This window comes from Dendrobates tinctorius, unplaced genomic scaffold (assembly GCF_039654945.1).
Source record: "Dendrobates tinctorius isolate UK_male_01 unplaced genomic scaffold, ASM3965494v1 ptg000033l, whole genome shotgun sequence".
Classification (NCBI taxonomy): Eukaryota; Metazoa; Chordata; class Amphibia; order Anura; family Dendrobatidae; genus Dendrobates; species Dendrobates tinctorius.
The window spans coordinates 5,864,008-5,884,820 of record NW_027361701.1 but is presented as its reverse complement, the minus strand read 5'-3'; the positions used below and the strand labels follow the sequence as shown (position 1 = coordinate 5,884,820).

The following is a 20,813-nucleotide window of genomic DNA, read 5'->3' as shown; positions in this document are numbered from 1 at the left end:
TCCACAGTCTGTTGGACCGGTCGTTGGGCCACACCCACCACGGGGGCCAAACTAAACCAGGAGCACTATGCTCCGAGCAGCCTACTGCTACCCGCCAGCGCGCACGCCACGTGACAACTTCTTTTGGGTTGGCGGGGTCCACCCGGACTACTCTACGGCATGTACCTCCCACTGCTTTCCCCTTCCACTACCTTCAACCAGTTCTTCCTTTTTGGGGTGTCCGTGGTGTCGGGGATCTGACTTGGGACCGCTGTCTGGTTCGATATCTCTCATCTCCTCGTCCTTCATTAAGAGTCATGGTCGGCGTCTTCGTCACAACTACCTCGTACCCGAAACCTGTTACATACACATTTTTTGTTAAACACACTACTTATTAAATCAACTTTAACATACCGTATATATGATTACCACTATTCTAGCAACAATAGGAGTTACTCAACCGGAGTAACCTCCTTTTCTCTCTTTTTTTTTTCTTTAACTCCTTTGTTAAACACATTATTTTCAAACATAAAATGGAACTACTCCCCCTTCCTTTAACATTAGCACTTTTTCCCACATCCCCGCTGTATCAGGAGAAAACAATAAACCTTTTCTTCAACTTTGGACGCATAACTGTCCTCTTTAGGCCTGCACAACGGTGCAACGAAATCCCAACAGACCGGGCCATCTCCTGACGGCGGATGTTATGCCAGTCCAGCAGTGGAACCCCACAGCCGTGACATTCCCGGGATGTCTCGACTGTTCCCGGGCCCTTCGTTTTCTTTTTGCCCAGGGCTCAGGGGCCATCTCCCTCCTGAGAGATGAGTCAAAAGGGATAGAAGGGGCCAAAAGTGGCTCCACGGTGCGCGTTCCGTGCCAGTTCTCCGCTTGGGAGCCAGCAGCCCACCACCGGTGGTGGCGTGGACGCTCTCATCTCTGTCGATGTTGTGGCTTTGCTCCGTCCGGCCCCCAGCTCCTGCAGCTCCAACCGCAGGTGAGGGACCGGGGTCGTGGAACGATGAGAAGTGGAGCGGCGAAGCTGGGGCCTGCTAGCGTGGTTAGCAGACGGCTCCGCAGAGGCGGCAGAGCTCGATGACCCGGCCGAAGCCGCAAACTGGAACAGGGCCGGAGCAGCCATGGACCTTGATGGGCAGGCCGCAGCCGCAGTATGGAGTGCGGCAGGGGCGGCTGCTGAAATCGGTGAGCAGGCCGCAGCTGGAACCATGAGCGAGGCAGAAGCGGCCGCGGGTGCTGCCGGGTAGGCCGCGGCCGGCACCGCAAATGTACCAGCGGCGGCCGCAGAACAGGCCGCAGCCAAGGCTGAGGATGGAATAACAGAGGCTGTCAGCAAGGAGGCCGCGGCGACAAACGGCCCAGCCTCCGCGGCGGACTGGAGCACGGTTGCGGCAGTGGCAGGTCGAGACAGGTAGGCCGCTGCCGGGGGGTGAAGTGCGGCAGGGGTGGCCGCTAGTCCGCTCCGCGCTGGCGACGCGGAACGGGGCGCCGCCGGACGTGGCAGCTCGGGGTCATTGACGAGGGCGTTGGTTGGCCCTGTGGGGGCCGCAGGGTCTCTGGGAGCATGGAGTGGGGGAACGGGACCTGTCTGCGGGCCGCCGGCCAAGCCGGGGGAACGCTCACCTTCCCCGGCGCCGCAGCTCTGTCCAGGCCGTCCATCATTTTCCCAGGGATCGGTGTGGGGAGTCGCTGTTCTCCGCTGCTCCTCCGCAGCTCCCGTTCCCGCCATTGGAAGTCCGCTATTGTTCTTCATCCTGCCGTCCGGCAGGACCAGCCTCCAGGCCCGATAGTTCCGCAGAGGGGGTCGGTAACAGTTCCCCCAGCGGCAGCCCCGAGTAGTCCAATTCAGCACCAACCTCCTCCTTCCCGGCGGTCACCAGCGCTGGAGAAGCACAGTGCCTTTTTGGGTTTTCCTCTGGTGATCCCAAATGCAGTCCCAATTGGTATTCCACGCGGGCTCCATCTTGCAAAGTTTCTTTCCCAGTCCGTCCCCCTGGCTGAGCTCTTCTCACTTTCTCCGTCTTCTTCTGAGCTCCTCCCAGGACTAAACTCTCCTGGAGCCCAGCCTTCTTCTATTTATCCCCTCTCTCACAGGGGAATTTCCCACCCGGGCTCCTATCTCCCCGCCCCCATGACTAAGCGGATTCCTAAGCCCATAGCTGATGTTAAGTCCTGTACTACTCTCCCCTGCCATCTTGTGGTCATTTCACTGTACTGCACTCCCTTTTCTGTCTTTCCCTGCTGTTACCTTTCTAACCTGTCAAACTCTGTCACTAGTGCACAAACCGTCCCCTCCTTCTACCAGTCACGTCTGTCCGTCAAGTCACCTTCCCCACACAGGTAACAGGTGTTAGGTCAAAGAATCAACTCAGGAAAGAGAAGGGAGAAGAAAAAAAAAAAAGTTCAGGGACACAGTTTTTATATATGTTGGATATATACAAAAACGTTTTTTTTGGGTCAGGTAAAATGTGACGTCCGTCTGCAAGTCTGGGCTGCAGTAAGACAGCACCCCGAGCAACCCCGATACCCTTTACCCCTATACAGGGATCTGGATTTACAGCAGAGCCCAGGAGTCGCTGTCTGAACAACAGCAGCGGACCAGAGCAGGACGGTAGTCAGAAAGGGGTTAAAAAACGGGCCCAAAAGTGTAGGCAGGAATCCAAGTCAAAACCAGGTGGGCAGCAACGGTACAAAAATGGCAGACAGTAACAGAGTCAAATCCAGGCCAAGGTCAAAGTCATAAACCAGGAGGGAGGCAGAGGTACAAAATCGTCAGGCAGGAGCAGAGTCAGAAATCCAGGCAAAGGTCAGAATCAAAGATAGCAAATAACAAACTAGCACACTGGGGAAACCAAGACTATATCTGGCGGCCTGCAAGACCAGCCCCAAGGTATTTGAGGGATCAGATCATCCCTCACAGGTTCACGGTCTGATGACATCATTAGGACCGCCCCCAGGACCAGGCCAGATGGAGATGCACCGACCCCTTCATGACTGACAGAGGAGCGCAGCCTGCAGCCGCCAGATGCCTGCGGAGGAGCCTCCTCCCTGTTAGCAGTACCCACGGTTGGACCACGGCACCTCCCAGTGGCCGAGACAGGAACAGCCATCCCCGAGTTTGACTGTGACATGACAGTCCGGCGCCTCCCAGAGGCCGAGACCGGAATAGCAGAACTCGGGACTGATGGCGACGTGCCAGCCTGGTGCCTCCTAGTGGCCAAAGTAGGAACAGCAGTCCCTGTGTCCGATGGTGATGTGACACTTCCATATAGCATAATGCACACCCACAGTCCTCCATATTGTATAATACACCCTCGTAGTCCTCCATACATTATAATGCACTCCCCTTGGTCCTCCATATAGTATAATGTAATGTGTGATGTACTTACCATAGTCCTGCATACAGTATAATGTTATGTACTCCATAGTCCTCCATATACTATAATGCACTCCCCATAGTTCTCCATACAGTATAATACACTACATAGTCATCCATATAGTATAATGCACTCCCCATAATCCTCCATATAGAATAATATACAGTGTAATGCACTTCCCGTAGTCCTGCATACTGTATAATGCACTCTATAGTCATCCGTATAGTATAATGCACTCCCCGTAGTCCTCCATACAATATAATGCACTCCCCATAGTCCTCCAAATATTATAATGCACCCCATAGTCCTCCTGTATTATGGCCACCACAATGTACCAACTGAAAAAAATACAACACTCATCTCTACTCAGTCCCTCGCTGCTCCGGTCTCTGTAGTGAGAGTTCTGACACACTGCACATCTCAGGGCAGCAGGTGTCACATAGTGACATCATCGAGCCCACTGCACTGAGACTTCAGATGCCAAGGGGGAATTATGGGCTAATTAATACTTTCAACTGTGGCAGGATGTTTATACTGTTGAACATGCAATGACAGGCAGGGGTGCTGGCACCAGGCCCCCCGTGGCACACAGGCCCCATTGCAGCCACTTGGCCTGCCACCATTGGCAATAAGCCACTGGTAGATTGCTTGTTTTGGACAGATTAATTATACAGTAGAACAGAGCACTGCATGATAATCTCTTATAAGCCTTTATTATAGTTTTAGGATAAATAATTTAACACATTTTACTTATGTGACATATCTATTTACAGACACTTACAGGAAATTAATACTTACAAAAGCAGAGAATACAGCTGTTGCCTGCTCAGCATAACTTGGGTTATGTGATCCACAAATGTAAAATCTAAGCTTCTTTCTTATATATTTGTATTACCTGTTGCTGTATTTTTATTTGTTTTTGTCTAAATTATACATTAAAATATTTGTTGCGATCCAGAAACTGTTAAGACCTATGACAGGTATTCTGTCAAGGGTCTGTCATAGGTAATTGCTTTATGTTTAGAAATCTTAGGGTCCTGGTCAAAGCAGCATAATTGTGTGACTGAGATCTTCATTATGCCTTCAGCACGAAAACTGTGTCCAGTGATGTAAGTAATAAAGTCAGATGTTGTCCTCTCTGGGTCCATTGATGTAAATAATAAAGTGATATGTTGCCCTCTCTGGGTCCAGTGATGATTTTTCACCTCTGCTTCAGTCTCTGTTGACCTTGCAACTACAGCACACATCATTGCTGCAGCCATTCACTGAGCTCAGCTGCTTGCACAGTCCACATTTGCACAGCAAATTCAGTAATTTGGCTGCAGCAGTGATGTGCACTTTAATCATTATATCACCACTGCAGTCAGTATATAGAGACCAAGGCAGAAAGCCATAACACAACACAGGGAGAGCGATTAATGTCTGATTTTATTATATTTGCCCAGTTTGGGCCATTGCAGGCCGGAAAGCTATATGTGGAAAATTATTTTAAAGAGAATCTGTCAGCAGGTTTTTGCTATATAATCTTACAGCAGCATGATGTAGGGGCAGAGAACCTGATTCTAGCAATGTATTACTTAGTTTACTGGGTGCAGCACTGATTGTATTGAAACAGCAAAATACAGCCCATAATTGATATATCGCTGGAATCAGGGACTGTGCTCCTACCTTATTGTGCTCTTACCTTATTGTGCTCTTAGATTACATTGCAAAAATCTGCTGACACATTCCCTTTATGTATAGTTGTGATAGCAAATAAGTCACTGTATTTTTTTTAAAGTAAACATACAATTATTCTCGGTTAAAGGGAAATGTGGTGACAGATTCCTTAACTAAACTATTAATATGGGAATAGAGGTTATAGACTGCTGAGCAGAGTCCTCCCCATGTGTCTCATATCAGATGTCTTGTTGTGGATAAATCATCTTAACACTTTATATAAATGACCTCTTCCAGGCTCCGGGGCGGATGCTGGCTGGAGATAACTCTGCCTCCAGAGCTGATTTTATATATTAGGTGGAGTTGCCAAAGTGATGTAACATGGTTAGCAGTGTTACCAGTGTGATGTGTGATGGCTGCTCTCTGCTCTCCTGATGCCTGACACATCTGCAGGTTCCTTCTCAGCTTCCATCTCACAGGCAGACAGGGTTGATGGTGTCTGGAGATAACTCTGCCTCCAGAGCTGATTTTATATATTAGGCGGAGTTGCCAGTGTGATGTGACATGGTTAGCAGTGTTACCAGTGTGATGGGCGCTCTCTGCTCTCCTGATACCTGACACATCTGCAGGTCCTTCTCAGCTTCCATCTCACAGGCAGACAGGGTTGATGGTGTCTGGAGATAACTCTGCCTCCAGAGCTGATTTTATATATTAGGCGGAGTTGCCAGTGTGATGTGACATGGTTAGCAGTGTTACCAGTGTGATGTGTGATGGCCGCTCTCTGCTCTCCTGATACCTGACATATCTGCAGGTCCTTCTCAGCTTCCATCTCACAGGCAGACAGGGTTGATGGTGTCTGGAGATAACTCTGCCTCCAGAGCTGATTTTATATATTAGGCGGAGTTGCCAATGTGATGTAACATGGTTAGCAGTGTTGCCAGTGTGATGTGTGATGGCCACTCTCTGCTCTCCTGATACCTGGCACATCTGCAGGTCCTTCTCAGCTTCCATCTCATAGGCAGACAGGGTTGTAATATTGTTGCAATACAGCAGAACACAGAGAGAAGGAAAAATGTATTTGCAAGAAAACAAATTTCATTTATCCTGTTCTGTGTTGGTTACTTGTCTCACACTGGTAACTCCTCCTCATGTAAAATCCACTCTGGAGGCAGAGTTGTCTCCAGGTAATATCCTCCCCACAGCCTGGAAGAGGTAATTTTTATAAAGTGATAGAAGATTTCTCAGCACCACATCTGACATGAGATTCCGATCACTCTCCTCACCAGTCTGTATCTTGTATGCCCATAATAATAGTTTAGATAGAGAAAATGTGGTGACAGATTCCCTCAATTCCATAAGCTCATTTATTATCATAAATAAAATTCTAGAATGTAACTATATTGACATTAAAATAACAATAAATAAATACTGATTGGTGTATTTACTACAAATTATGCATTTGTCAGGTCAGTTTAAATATTTACATGCCACAAAAAAAACTTATTTTCCACCTTTGTCACTTTTTGCTTTTTATAGTTAATTGACTGATGGCTTTGCTGAGGTTTTTGATGGATGACGATCATCTCACATAAATCATTTTTATTATGATGTTGTTTGTTATGACTAGAGTGAAATACATATTTCCCACTGAATAGCATTGATGCAGCTAACTTTAAACCAATTCTTTACAGGGCCACTTTTTGTTTTTGTTTATTTCCTGTTAGCCAGATATACAACAGGTTAGGAACATTTGTGCCTGGCTAAGTACATTTTATTCCTCAAGCTGATGGTTACAAATATCTAATATATATGAGCACAAGTAGACTGCATATTACTGCTTCTGAATGATTGCTCTGTCAATAACTATATGACGAAAATCTTGTTAGATTTCACAATACAAATTGCTTATTTTATTAATAGATCTCTAAAATAGAACTCTAGTGAGAGAAAGAAAGAGAGAGAAATAAAGGGAAAGAATCAGAGAAAGACAAAGAATTAGAGAAACAGAGAGAGAGAAAGACAAATTAGAGAAAGAAAGAGAAAAAACTGCAAGAGAGAAATTGAGAGACAGAAGAGAGAGACTGAGAAAAAAAGAAAATAGAGAAAGAAAGAAAAAACAGCAAAAAAAGAAATAAAGAGAAAAAAATGAGAGAGAGCAAGAAAGAAAGAAAGTAAGTGGATACTTCAGTCATTCTGACATGGATTTCTGAGTAAATACACCAGCCACAATAAGTCTTAGAGATCTTAATAATATGTGTATTTTGAAATCTGGAGACTGATCAGGTTTAGCCGATGTTTTCTGATGTGCAACCAATGAACACCAGATGGCACACTGGTGACACTGATCATAATTTAGCTGTCATATTGAAAGGGTTGTCTAAAAATATATGTATTAACTTTACTATTTTTAATGTCAATTTTAATTTACTTAAAGGGGTTTGTCACTATTGGCATATTGATGAACTATCCATAGGATACGTCATCAATATCAGATGGGTGGGGGTCCGACACCTGGTAACACCACTGATCAGCTGTTACAAGCTACAAAAGAAGGTGATTGCTTGTACCACATAAAAAGGTGAAGCTAACGTCCGCTGGTTTTAAACTTACCCTTAGGGTGCTTCACATTGTGTTCTGGCACCTGTTTGTTGGTCCCGTCAGGATGGGATTCAGCATACATGTACATTTTGGCTGAAAAGCATTTTTTACAACAGTTTTCCATAAAGAATGTGGGACAGATTGGCTTCTATTGCTGCCATGTATCACCATACATAACAGGCTGCAAAATAAGTTAACTGTTAATCCATCAGGGAGCTCATCTGGCACTTCTGTTGTGTAGCTCTTATCACTCTTCTCCTGAACCATCATCTAAGCTGATTTATGACCAAATCAAAGTTTCTCTTTCAGTTGATCATACACCAGCTTAGGCCGGGCTCACACAAGCGAGAAACACGGCCAATTCTCGCATGTTAATGCCCAGCACGGCTGCCGGCAATCAGGAGCGGAGCGTGCAGCTGCATGTATTGCTATGCAGCCGAACGCTACGATCCGAGTGCTGGCGGCAGTGCTGGGTATTAACATGTGAGACTCAGCCATATTCCTCGCATGTGTGATCCCGGCCTTAGAATATCAAGATAATGGTTAAAGGTCACGCTGGTAGACGAACTCATGGACAGATTTGGTTTTAAATTATTCTTGGTTATTAATTTGATTCATAGAAGCTACAAAAGTCAAAATGTCCAGAAGTTCAAGGAGACTCTATTGCAATAATACTTTAATTGACTATTAAAGAAGTACTTGATTTTGCAGATCAGCTGCTTCACCCACAAAACAGAGTGCAAAAACTAAAGTCATGGAAGCACTACCTGGCCTTACTAATTAATATACTGCAGACATTGTGCAAATTATTGACAGATCCCAGGGTGCCAAGTGATCATATTAATCTTATGCATCTAATACAAGGTCAGGTTACTGAGAAAGAAAAGTCTTTTAGTAAAATAGTCCAATTCTTCTGTCCCCTCCTGGGCCTTATGAGGTCTTCAGCATAAATATATCAGCCTCTGCAGTGAAGAGACGGAGTCCAGGGCAATAAAGGTTTACATTTGGGTCAAGTCATGGGTGCGGTACTGCAGATAAGAGTCTGGTTTCTGCTGAGGGCGAGGTATGGAGAATTCCTTGGCTGGTTCCATGTCCTGTAATTGGGGGAAAAGGACAATATTTCAGACACGGGTTTCCAGTTGACTGACAAGTAGCTTGTTCCTAATTTGTACAAAGTGTGAACTATTACTTTGGAAATGAAATCTATTCATGACTAATATAGAACCTTCTGTTTCCTTCTCACAGGCTGCTAGTTACTCTCATTATCCCAGCTTTGAAGAGTGATAACCTATATAATGTGCTCTCTTCACTTCACTGCCATTTTACAGATTTTCCAAGACTAAATAGACACTGTGCCTGTGGCCACTGTCAGATATAAACACTCAGGAGTTATGAGGCTGAGAGTGGCAACAGGCAAGTTTGTTGTCTAGATATTTGTCTACCATAGGGAAATTTATTAAACCCTTCATGAGCAGGGTCAAAATGTTACTATCTGCAAGACCAAACAAGACTTATTTTGAATATGGCTGTTTCTCTCTCTTGTCATGACTTCTGGACTGAGTCCAGGTTCAGCCAGCACCTGTTATTTCAACGGAGTGCATGTCATTCATTCTTTTATTCATCGGCACATTCATGACAGGGTGCCGATGGGTTGCCATGACAGCCGAGGGTCTGCTGAAGACTCCCATACTTTTCTTTACGATACTACTGTGAACACCTTCATTTAGATGGCGTGCATGAAAGATGGTGATTCATGCTATGTGTAGTACAAGCAATCGGACGATTGCAGCTACAAGTCCCCCTATATGAATAGAATTAAAAAATTTGAGTTAAAATCACCCCTCTTTTGTTCCATTTAAAATAAAACCATTACAAAATGTTACAAAATACACTTATTTGGTATCGCCATGTTCAGAAAGGTCTGATCTATCAAAGTATAGAATAAATTAATCCAATTGGTAAACGGCGTAACAAAAACAGTATGAAACACCAGAATTATGTTTTTTTTGGCTGTCACAACATTGAACTTAAATGAAATAAGAGACGATCAAAACCACAAAATGGTATCGGTATAATGTTGGCCCAGGGTGCAAACAATAAGCCCTCACACGGCCCCTTATCCCAGAAATTAAAGATGTTACAGGTCTCGGAAAATAGCATCAAAAGCAAATGCTTTTTTCTTTACAAATTTCAGATTTTTTTCATCAGATAAATAAAAAAAACTTACTTATTTGGCATCTGCATTTATACTGACTTAGAGAATCATATTTCCAGGTTAGTTTTACTGTATATTGAACATGATAGATAAAAAAAAAACAAAATATTGGAATTGCCCTTTTTTATGTAATTTCAACGCATTTGGAATTTTTTTCCTGATTTCGAGTGCATCACATGAAAAAATGAATGGTGTCATTGAAAAGTATAATTAGTCTCGGAAAAATCAAGCTCTCACATGGACGAAAAAATAGAAAAATTATGGCTATTGGAATAAACAAGACAAACCTTTACTGTTCCACCACCCCAACCACGCCACATACCAGACCTCTGCCCTTCCCTACTAACCTCCCTCTCCAACATCACTTAAGGAGAGCTTACTCATCTCCTTTCCAAATCACACCTCACCACCTGTGCACTTGACCCCATCCCTTCCCACCTGCTCCCCAATCTCACTAACACAATCATTCCAGCCCTAACCCATCCCTTCAGCCTATCCCTAACTTCTGGTACCTTCCCCTCTGCCTTCAAACATGCCAACATCACACCCATCCTCAAAAAAGCAAACCTCGACCCAACTTCTATGCCAAGCTATCGCCCCATATCACTGCTCCCATTTGCTTCCAAACTCCTTGAGCAGCACGTCCACGCTTAACTTTCCTCCCACCTCTCATCTAACTCCCTCCTCGACATCCTCCAATCTGGTTTCCGCCCCCACCACTCCACTGAAACTGCCCTGACCAAAATTACTAATGACTTACTCACAGCCAAAGTTAACAGACAGTTCTCCATCCTCCTCCTTCTTGACCAGTCCTCTGCCTTCGACACAGTCGACCACTGCCTAATGCTACAGATTCTTTCTTCCCTTGGCATCAAAGACCTTGCCCTGTCCTGGATTGCCTCATACCTTTCTGACCACACATTTAGCGTTTCCCATTCCCACACTACCTCTTCATCCCACCCTCTGTCTGTTGGAGTCCCCCAAGGCTCTGTCCTGGGGCCCCTACTTTTTTCCATCTATACCCTTGGCCTAGGACAACTCATAAAGTCCCGTGGCTTCCAGTACCACCTGTATGCGGACGACACTCATATCTACCTCTCTGGTCCAGATGTCACCTCTCTACTGTCCAGAATCCCGGAGTGTCTATCAGCCATATCCTCTTTTTTCACCTCTCGCTTTCTAAAACTCAATGTAGACAAAACTGAGCTCATTATCTCTCCTCCATCTCACATATCTTCCCTACTTGATCTATCTATTATGGTAAATGGCATCATGCTCTCTCCCGCACCTGAAATCCGCTGCCTCGGAATAACTCTCGACTCTGCCCTGTCCTTCAAACCACACATCCAAACTCTTGCCACCTCCTGTTGCCTCCAACTCAAAAATATTTCCACAATCCATTCCTTCCTCAGCCCTCAATCTACTAAAACTCTTGCATATGCCCTCATCATCTCCCTCCTTGACTACTGCAACACTCTCCTCTGTGGCCTCCCTGCTAACTCTCTTGCACCACTCCAGTCTGTCCTCAACTCTGCTGCCCGACTAATCCACCTCTCTCCTTGCTACTCCCCTGTCTCTCCCCTCGGCAAATCCCTTCACTAGCTCCCAATTCCCCAAGAAATCCAGTTCAAACTACTAACACTGACCTACAAAGCCATCCACAACCTGTCCCCTCCCTATATCTCTGAACTAATCTCCCAACATCTTCCCTCACGTAATCTTCGACCCTCCCAAGACCTCCTACTCTCCTCCACACTTATTCGTTCCTCACACAACCGCCTCCAAGATTTCTCCCGAATATCCCCCATCCTCTGAAACTCCATGCCTCAACACGTCTGGTTATCTACCACCCTTGGATCCTTCAAATGGAACCTAAAAACCCATCTTTTCAGGAAAACCTACAGCCTGCAATAACCATTCTGCCACCTCACCACCTCCCGAGCTGCCGCCTCATCACCACTAGAGCTGCTGCACCCCCGACCTTCTGTCTCTTCCCCACTATCCCGTAGAATGTAAGTCCACAAGGACAGGGTCCTCTCTCCTCTGCACCAGTCTGTCATTGTAAATTTGTTTAATGTTAACGATATCTATAACATTGTATGTAAACCCTTCTCATGTACAGCACCATGGAATTAATAGTGCTATATAAATAAATAATAATATAAAGGGGAGGAAAAAATGAAACAAAAAAAAGGAAAATAGCCTGGTCATGAAGGGGTTAATTTCCAGCATTGGAAGTCAGAAGTACTGATATAACATTATACAGTGGGAATCATTCCTGGTTGTCCAGTATTAGAAAATACGACCGATGTTCTTCATACGACAGTGACGCTCCTCTATCAGCTGTTCTGCATCTAACTCCTAGTTGTGTAGATGGAGTATAAGGCGCAGCGTGAGGACAAGAGCATGGCTGCATTTAGGAAAAATGGTCTTTCTTCCAATCCTGGATATGCCTTGTGTGTAAATAACATTTACTTGCTTATGTTACTGGCGCAATAAAAAATAACAAATGATAAAACAATATGAGGCTTGTTAGCAAAAGTTATGTAGGAACACAGTTCGCTGCATTAATAATATGGTAGGGCACCGTCCTGAGTCAGTGCATATTGCATATTGCAACACCATTATTAGGAAGGGAGGCTCCAGCTCTAAATTGTGGCAACCTGGGTACCAAAAATGCAAATATAATTACTCACTGAATATCATTTGGGTGTTTCACGGATGACAGGAAACAGTGTACTATCATAAACAATTGTGATATACACAATAAAACTACTATAAATCATGCATATTTAGATTCATTGTGATGGGAAATTCTCATCTACGAAGCACTTCATCCACCCAGTATAAGTTTAAAGAAAATGTAGGAGCTTTCCCAGAGAACAGTGCTCTGATGAGGTTTTCTTTCAAATGCTTCTACCTTTAAATAGGAATATAGTGGCATGTAAAAGTTTGGGCACCCCTGGTCAAAATTACTGTTAATGTGAACAGTAAAGCAAAAGATGAAATGATCTCTAAAAGATGACACATTTCCTTTGTAGTTTTCATTTCTTACATTTTAAACATTACAAAACGGATAATGAGGCGATGCAAAAGTTTGGGCACCCTGCCTAGTTTGTACCTAGTAGCACCCCCTTTTGAAAGTAACACAGCTTGTAGCCAGCCAAGAATCTTTCAATTCTTGTTTGAGGGATTTGCATCCATTCTTTGAAACATCCTTACAGTTCTGGGTCATCTTGCATGCACTGCTATTTTGAGGTCTAGCCACAGATTTTCAATAATGTTCAGATCAGGAGACTGTGAAGGCCATTGAGATGTGTTTAGCATCATTATCCATTTCCAGAAGCCTTTCTCTTTTCAACTTCAGATTTTTTTTACAGATGGTGTTATGTTTTGTGAGAATCATGTGGGAATAGTGGATGAGGGCAGGTATATCTCGCCCAGATTCCTTTCCTATGTGGCCTAGTCTGGTCAGTATCGCACCTGCTTACTAATGGATAATGGGAGGTGGATATAAAAGGATGCAAGGTGGTTGTGTGAGTGTCTCAGCCTGGGAACACAGAGAGCCTGTCTATGTGAGAGACACACGTGAGTGGAAGCAGTGCCCACTGCAACTGTGGTTTGGCTGGACGGGAGAAGCCCGCCAGTTGGTAGTTAGGTTGTCCATTGTTTAGTTAGTGCCGGACAGGCAAGGATTTGTTTTATGTTTTATTTCCTTTTGCATTGCTTTCACCGTTAATAAATCTGACCCAGGGTCAGTTATACACGAATCCCAGCTCTGCGCCTGAGTTTCATGCTGAACGCACGTGACCTTTGACCCCAGCAAAGGCGACCCCGGAGTGTTTTATCACATTGTGGTGGAGAACGCGGGCATCACGTTGCAAGCATGAGCATGGAGGACGTGGTGAAAGCGCTGGTACAGTCCACCGCCGTCCAGCAAGAAGCTAATCGAGTGATGATGGCCCAGCTGAAGGAGTTGGTGGACATGACAGCTACCGATCGTTCGCTTCTCCAGCAGGTGGCGCAGCGCCTGGCAAGCCTACAGGAGGTTAACCTGGAAGCCGAGTCAAGAGTGATTCACGTGAGTCGGTACTGGCAGAAGATGACGACCGAAGATGACGTCGAGGCATACCTGACCACGTTTGAACGGACGGCGGTGCGAGAAAAATGGCCGAAGGCACGATGGGCCGGCCTGATTGCCCCGTTTCTTTCCGGTGAGGACCAAAAGGCGTATTATGACTTGGAACCTGAAGCTGCGCAGGACTTTGACAAATTGAAATCCGAGATCTTGGCCCGGCTGGGAGTGACGACCGCTGTCCGTGCACAGAGAGTGCATCAATGGACTTATCAGCCGGATAAACCACCGCGGTCACAGATGTTCGACCTGATCTACGTGACGAAGAAGTGGCTAAAACCCGAAGTGTTGACAGCGCCAGAGATAATTCAGAGAGTCATCATGGACAAGTACCTGAGAGCTCTACCGCCAGCCCTGAGGAAGTGGGTAAGCCATGGAAATCCTACGACGGCAGATCAACTGGTGGATCTGGTTGAACGTTACTCCGTGGTGGAAGGACTCCGAGACGACGCTACCCCACCTCGTTCTTCATCATCTCCACGGGGAACCGGTAAGACTGTTCCAGGGAGTAGGGGAGATGGAAAAATCCCTAAGACAGTGGGGGAGGAAAACGGGACTGCCCGCACTGCGAGGCCGAGAGTAACGAACAATGGTCTAAGCAAGGGGCCCGTTAGGTGTTTCCGCTGCCAAGAGATGGGACATATTGCTGTGAACTGTCCAGTCACAACTGAACCCATGCAGTGCGACGTCACAGACTCTAAAAAATGCATGTCTATGGTGGCACGGGTAGTGAGTGTGAATGCCGGTCAAAAAGATGTGGAAAAACATTTGTGTGATTTAACTGTTGATGGCAAAAATGTGGTGGCATTGTTAGACTCGGGAAGTGTGGTGACTCTGGCGAAGGCCAGTCTGGTGTCAGCCCCGACTGGACCATCAGACAAATTTTCTGTAACGTGTGTGCATGGAGACACCTGTTCGTACCTCACCGCGGTCATATGCATTACTACTTCCTATGGGTCTGTGCAACATAAAGTGGGACTCGTCCCTGCGTTATTGCATGATGTTATCCTGGGCCGGGATTTTCCCCACTTCTGGCAATTGTGGGAGAATCAGTTGATGCCCTCGGGTAATAGTGTACATGATTCTTCTCCCAGGGCGCGTGTGGGTCCCGAACCCCTGGAAGAGGTCTCCCCGGAAGACTCGGGGGAAGAGTCTGCTGGAAATGACCTACAGTTCCCGTTTTCAGTCATGGCGGGTGATACGGAGGAGACCGGGGAAGAGGAGGAGGCCGACAGCCGTCCACCTCCCCGTTTGCCGGATTTGGAAGTTCAGAAAGATGACTTCCAAAGCGAGCAAATAAAGGATCCTACCCTTTCTCAGGCTAGGACAAATGTAAAAGTGATAAATGGGGTACCCGTTGAACCTGGCTCTAGGCTGGCATATCCTTACATGGTTCTGGAGAATGATTTACTCTACCAGATAGAGAAAAAGGGGGAAGATACGGTGCAACTATTAGTCGTGCCAAAACCCTACCGGCGGCAGGTGCTGGACCTGGCCCACGGACATGTGATGGGAGGTCACCTGGGAGTCCAGAAAACCACCGAAAGGATATTACACTGTTTTGTTTGGCCAGGCATGCATCACGATATTCGAGTATATTGTGAGTCTTGTCCTGACTGCCAAGCCTCTGCACCTAAGCCCCGGTTCTGTAGCCCTTTGGTACCCCTACCTATTATTGAAGTCCCGTTTGAGAGGATTGGGATGGATTTAGTTGGGCCCCTTCCACGGTCTGCACGTGGACACCAACATATCCTGGTCATCTTGGATTATGCCACTCGTTACCCGGAGGCCATCCCTTTGCGTAACACGGCCACCAAGACGATTGCCAAGGAACTGGTGCATGTGTTTAGTCGGGTCGGTATACCAAAACAGATACTCACCGACCAGGGGACCCCCTTTATGTCCAGGGTAATGAAGGAGCTCTGCCGATTGTTACAAATTGAACCATTACGCACATCCGTGTATCACCCTCAAACAGACGGGTTGGTCGAACGGTTCAATAAAACTCTGAAGCAGATGCTGAGAAAGGTGATAGACAAGGATGGGAAGAACTGGGACTATTTACTTCCGTATTTGCTTTTTGCCATCAGGGAAGTACCCCAGTCTTCCACGGGATTCTCGCCTTTCGAGTTATTGTACGCCCGACGTCCTCGCGGACTGTTAGACATTGCAAAAGAAACCTGGGAGGGTCAGGTCACTCCGTTTAAAACAGTGATAGATCACGTCACACAAATGCAGGACCATATTGCGGCTGTTATGCCTATCGTCAAAGAACACATGATATGGAGCCCAAAAAAGAATCTATGATAGGGGCGCCAAGATCCGTACGTTTGCACCCGGAGATAGGGTGTTGATCCTGGTCCCCACGGTGGACAGTAAGTTCCTGGCAAAGTGGCAGGGCCCCTTTGAGATCAAGGAAAGAGTTGGTGAAGTAAACTACAAAGTATACCAGGCAGGTAAACGGAAGCCTGAACAGATTTATCATGTAAATCTGATAAAGCCCTGGAAGGATCGGTCTGCCTTGTCAGCGGAGCTGGCCCGTCCTGTCTGCTCGCATACCGTACCGGAGGTACGGGTTGCAGAGACTCTCTCAGAGCGGCAAAAGACGGAAGTCAGGCAGTTTCTACTTCACAACCAAAAGTTTTTCTCAGAAAAACCCGGAAAATATAATCCTTAAAGGGTTCTCAAATCAAACTCATATATTAAATCCCTAAAACGATACTTTATTGTTTAAAAACCACAAATGTGGTACACACCAGAAAAAATGTGACAGTAAATGAAAAAATAGGTGTTCAAAAATTAGCCCACACTAGGGTCACCCCTATGAGTCCCTATTTGTTTACTGAGCTGTACCCTGCCTGGCTGCGGAGGTTGGCACCCTAAGGGGGGACGTTGTGGCGCCCCCGCTCACGATGGCTATCCCTGGGGGCCCTGACAAACCCTACAGCCACTAGTGGTCCCTTCTACCCGATATAAGGGAACCCCTAGTTCTAGACAGAGATCAAGCCTGCTCTATAGAGGACCCTGTGTCCCAAGAAAAGAGGTTAAAAACAATTTAGAACACACATGGCATGGGGTGGCATGTTAAAGTCCCACAAAAAGATACAAACAAACTTCAAGGCAGCCCAGTGGGGTATCTCAGTTCAGATCATGCCTAATTCTTATACACAAGATAAGGAGAGGCATCTTTTACTCAATTGAAAGCCATAGCTCAAAAATTGATTTAGAAATGGCTAAAAGATGCCATCAATAGTCTCCCACTAATAGAAATATATGGGGAACGCAGAGCTGCAACAGCGGTACTTATCTGCGTTTTTCGCCACCTGCCATCAAATCATGAATGCCTCAACGCGTTTCGCCTTCCAGGGCTCATCAGGAGGCCCGATGCTCCGATAATTCGTGTCCCATAAAGGTGCAAATAGCCCTGGAAGGCGAAACGCGTTGAGGCATTCATGATTTGATGGCAGGTGGCGAAAAACGCAGATAAGTACCGCTGTTGCAGCTCTGCGTTCCCCATATATTTCTATTAGTGGGAGACTATTGATGGCATCTTTTAGCCATTTCTAAATCAATTTTTGAGCTATGGCTTTCAATTGAGTAAAAGATGCCTCTCCTTATCTTGTGTATAAGAATTAGGCATGATCTGAACTGAGATACCCCACTGGGCTGCCTTGAAGTTTGTTTGTATCTTTTTGTGGGACTTTAACATGCCACCCCATGCCATGTGTGTTCTAAATTGTTTTTAACCTCTTTTCTTGGGACACAGGGTCCTCTATAGAGCAGGCTTGATCTCTGTCTAGAACTAGGGGTTCCCTTATATCGGGTAGAAGGGACCACTAGTGGCTGTAGGGTTTGTCAGGGCCCCCAGGGATAGCCATCGTGAGCGGGGGCGCCACAACGTCCCCCCTTAGGGTGCCAACCTCCGCAGCCAGGCAGGGTACAGCTCAGTAAACAAATAGGGACTCATAGGGGTGACCCTAGTGTGGGCTAATTTTTGAACACCTATTTTTTCATTTACTGTCACATTTTTTCTGGTGTGTACCACATTTGTGGTTTTTAAACAATAAAGTATCGTTTTAGGGATTTAATATATGAGTTTGATCTCAGAAAAACCCGGGCAGACTATGCTAATGAAACATGACATCGTAACGGAACCTGGTGTCACAGTTCACGTAAAGCCCTACCGAATCCCGGAAGCGCGCCGTGAAGCCATTTCCCGAGAAGTGAAGGCAATGTTAGAGTTAGGAGTCATTGAGGAATCGCACAGTGCGTGGTCCAGCCCGATTGTGCTAATTCCTAAACCGGACGGCACCATCCGGTTCTGCAATGACTTCAGGAAACTGAATGCGGTCTCAAAATTTGATGCCTACCCCATGCCCCGGGTCGACGAGTTAATAGATCGGTTAGGAAAAGCCCGGTATATTACGACCCTAGACCTAACAAAGGGGTATTGGCAGATCCCTCTGGTGGAGGCTGCCAGAGAAAAGACAGCATTTGCTACGCCGGAAGGTTTATTTCAGTATGTGTATATGCCATTTGGACTGCACGGGGCATCGACGACCTTCCAGAGACTGATGGATCGAGTCTTGAGGCCACATAGGCGGTATGCTTTGGCCTATTTGGATGACGTTGTCATTTACAGCTTGGACTGGGAGACTCATCTCCAGAAAGTACAAGCTGTGATTGACGACCTGTGGGAGGCAGGTCTAACCGCAAACCCCAAGAAATGTCACATCGGGCTAGAAGAAGCCCGGTATTTGGGGTATGTAATTGGGAGGGGTGTTGTTAAACCCCAGGTTGATAAGATTCAGGCGGTTCAGGACTTGCCACAACCTGCCAACAAGAAGCAGGTGCAAGCCTTCCTGGGGATCGCCGGTTATTATCGCCGGTTCATTCCCAATTTTGCAGCCATCGCTACCCCCCTGACGGATCTTACAAAAGGGAAAGACTCCGTCATGATTAAATGGAGTTTAGCGGCTGAAGAAGCCTTCCATAGCCTAAAACGGGCACTTTGCTCTCAGCCCGTACTGGTGACTCCGGACTTCCGCAGTGAGTTTGTGGTACAAACGGATGCCTCTGATACCGTTATCGAGGCTGTACTCTCACACGTGAGGGACGGAGTGGAACACCCAGTCCTCTATCTCAGCAGGAAGCTGAATAAACATGAGCAAAGGTATGCAGTCGTAGAAAAAGAGTGCCTCGCCATTAAGTGGGTTCTAGAGGCCCTCAAATATTACCTGGTGGGCCGAAAGTTCAGGCTGATCACTGACCATGCCCCTCTCAAGTGGATGCACTTGAACAAGGAACGGAATAGCCGGGTGACCCGGTGGTTCCTTGCCCTGCAGGCCTACACTTTTACGGTGGAGCACCGCCCAGGGGTACAGATGGGAAATGCAGATGCCCTGTCCCGAGTGCACTGTTTGGCGGGTGTCATTGCTCGACCGGAGTGGTCTGAGCAGAAGGGGGGGATATGTGAGAATCATGTGGGAATAGTGGATGAGGGCAGGTATATCTCGCCCAGATTCCTTTCCTATGTGGCCTAGTCTGGTCAGTATCGCACCTGCTTACTAATGGATAATGGGAGGTGGATATAAAAGGATGCAAGGTGGTTGTGTGAGTGTCTCAGCCTGGGAACACAGAGAGCCTGTCTGTGTGAGAGACACACGTGAGTGGAAGCAGTGCCCACTGCAACTGTGGTTTGGCTGGACGGGAGAAGCCCGCCAGTTGTTAGTTAAGTTGTCCATTGTTTAGTTAGTGCCGGACAGGCAAGGATTTGTTTTATGTTTTATTTCCTTTTGCATTGCTTTCACCGTTAATAAATCTGACCCAGGGTCAGTTATACACGAATCCCAGCTCTGCGCCTGAGTTTCATGCTGAACGCACGTGACCTTTGACCCCAGCAAAGGCGATCCCGGAGTGTTTTATCACAGTTTGCATCAAGAATTTGTAGAAATTTAATTGAATCCATTCTTCTCTATACCCATGAAGTGTTCTTGGTGCCATTGGCTGCAACACAACCCCAAAGCATGATTGATTCACACCCATGCTTAATGGTTGGCAAAACTTTCCTTTCCTGAAATTCTGTGCTCTTTATTTCACACATAACTTTGATCATTGTGGCCAAAGAGTTCTGTTTTAACCTCATGGTTGCTTCCAAAATGCATCAGGCTTGTTTAGATGATCTTTGGAATACTTCTGGTGCTGCATTTTATGGTGAGGATGCAGGAGAGGTTTTCTTTTGATGACTCTTCCATGAAGGCCATATTTGGGCTCGTGTCAATGAACAGTAGAACAATGTACCAGAACTCCAGAGTCTGCTAAATCTTTCTGAAGGTCTTTTGCAGTCAAGTTGGGGTTCTGATTTTCCTCTCTAGCTCTCACTGAAACTTTGCTTGGTGTTCCAGCCCTTATCTTGAACTCCACTATTGCTGTTAACTGCCATTTCTTTATTACATTTCAAACTGCGGAAGGGGCAACTTGAAAGCGCATTGCTTTCTTCTTATAGTCTGCTCCTGCTTTGTGGGTCTCCAAAATTATCAGTTTTAGAGTGCTGGGCAGCTGCTTAAAAAAATGCATGGTTGCTGGATTTGGGCACAAGATTAGAGGAAGCTGGATTTTTATAAAGCTGGAAAATTTGCATCACAGGAAAGGCCAGGGCCATTCCTAACAAGGCTAATTAAGGTCTCAAATCTTGGTCAAAATTATTTGAGCACACAAATATCAAAGTATGCCTAAACTTTTGCATTGGCCCATTTTCCTTTTTGTAATTTTTAAAATGTAAAAAAATGACAATATATATTTTTTGCCTAAAATACATAGGAAATTTGTCATCTTT

General features: G+C 46.1%; 1 protein-coding gene across 1 annotated transcript in view; it reads right to left on the bottom strand.

Annotated features, from left to right (window-relative positions):
* Positions 1-4,065: 4,065 nt before the first annotated feature.
* LOC141087452 (retinoic acid-induced protein 3-like) overlaps positions 4,066-20,813 on the bottom strand; it is a 144,746-nt gene continuing 127,998 nt past the window's right edge. Inside the window, exon 4 of the mRNA XM_073572980.1 lies at positions 4,066-8,722. Within this exon, the coding sequence (XP_073429081.1) occupies positions 8,627-8,722 (96 nt within the window). The 3' untranslated portion in view covers positions 4,066-8,626. The remainder of the gene's footprint in view (positions 8,723-20,813) is intronic.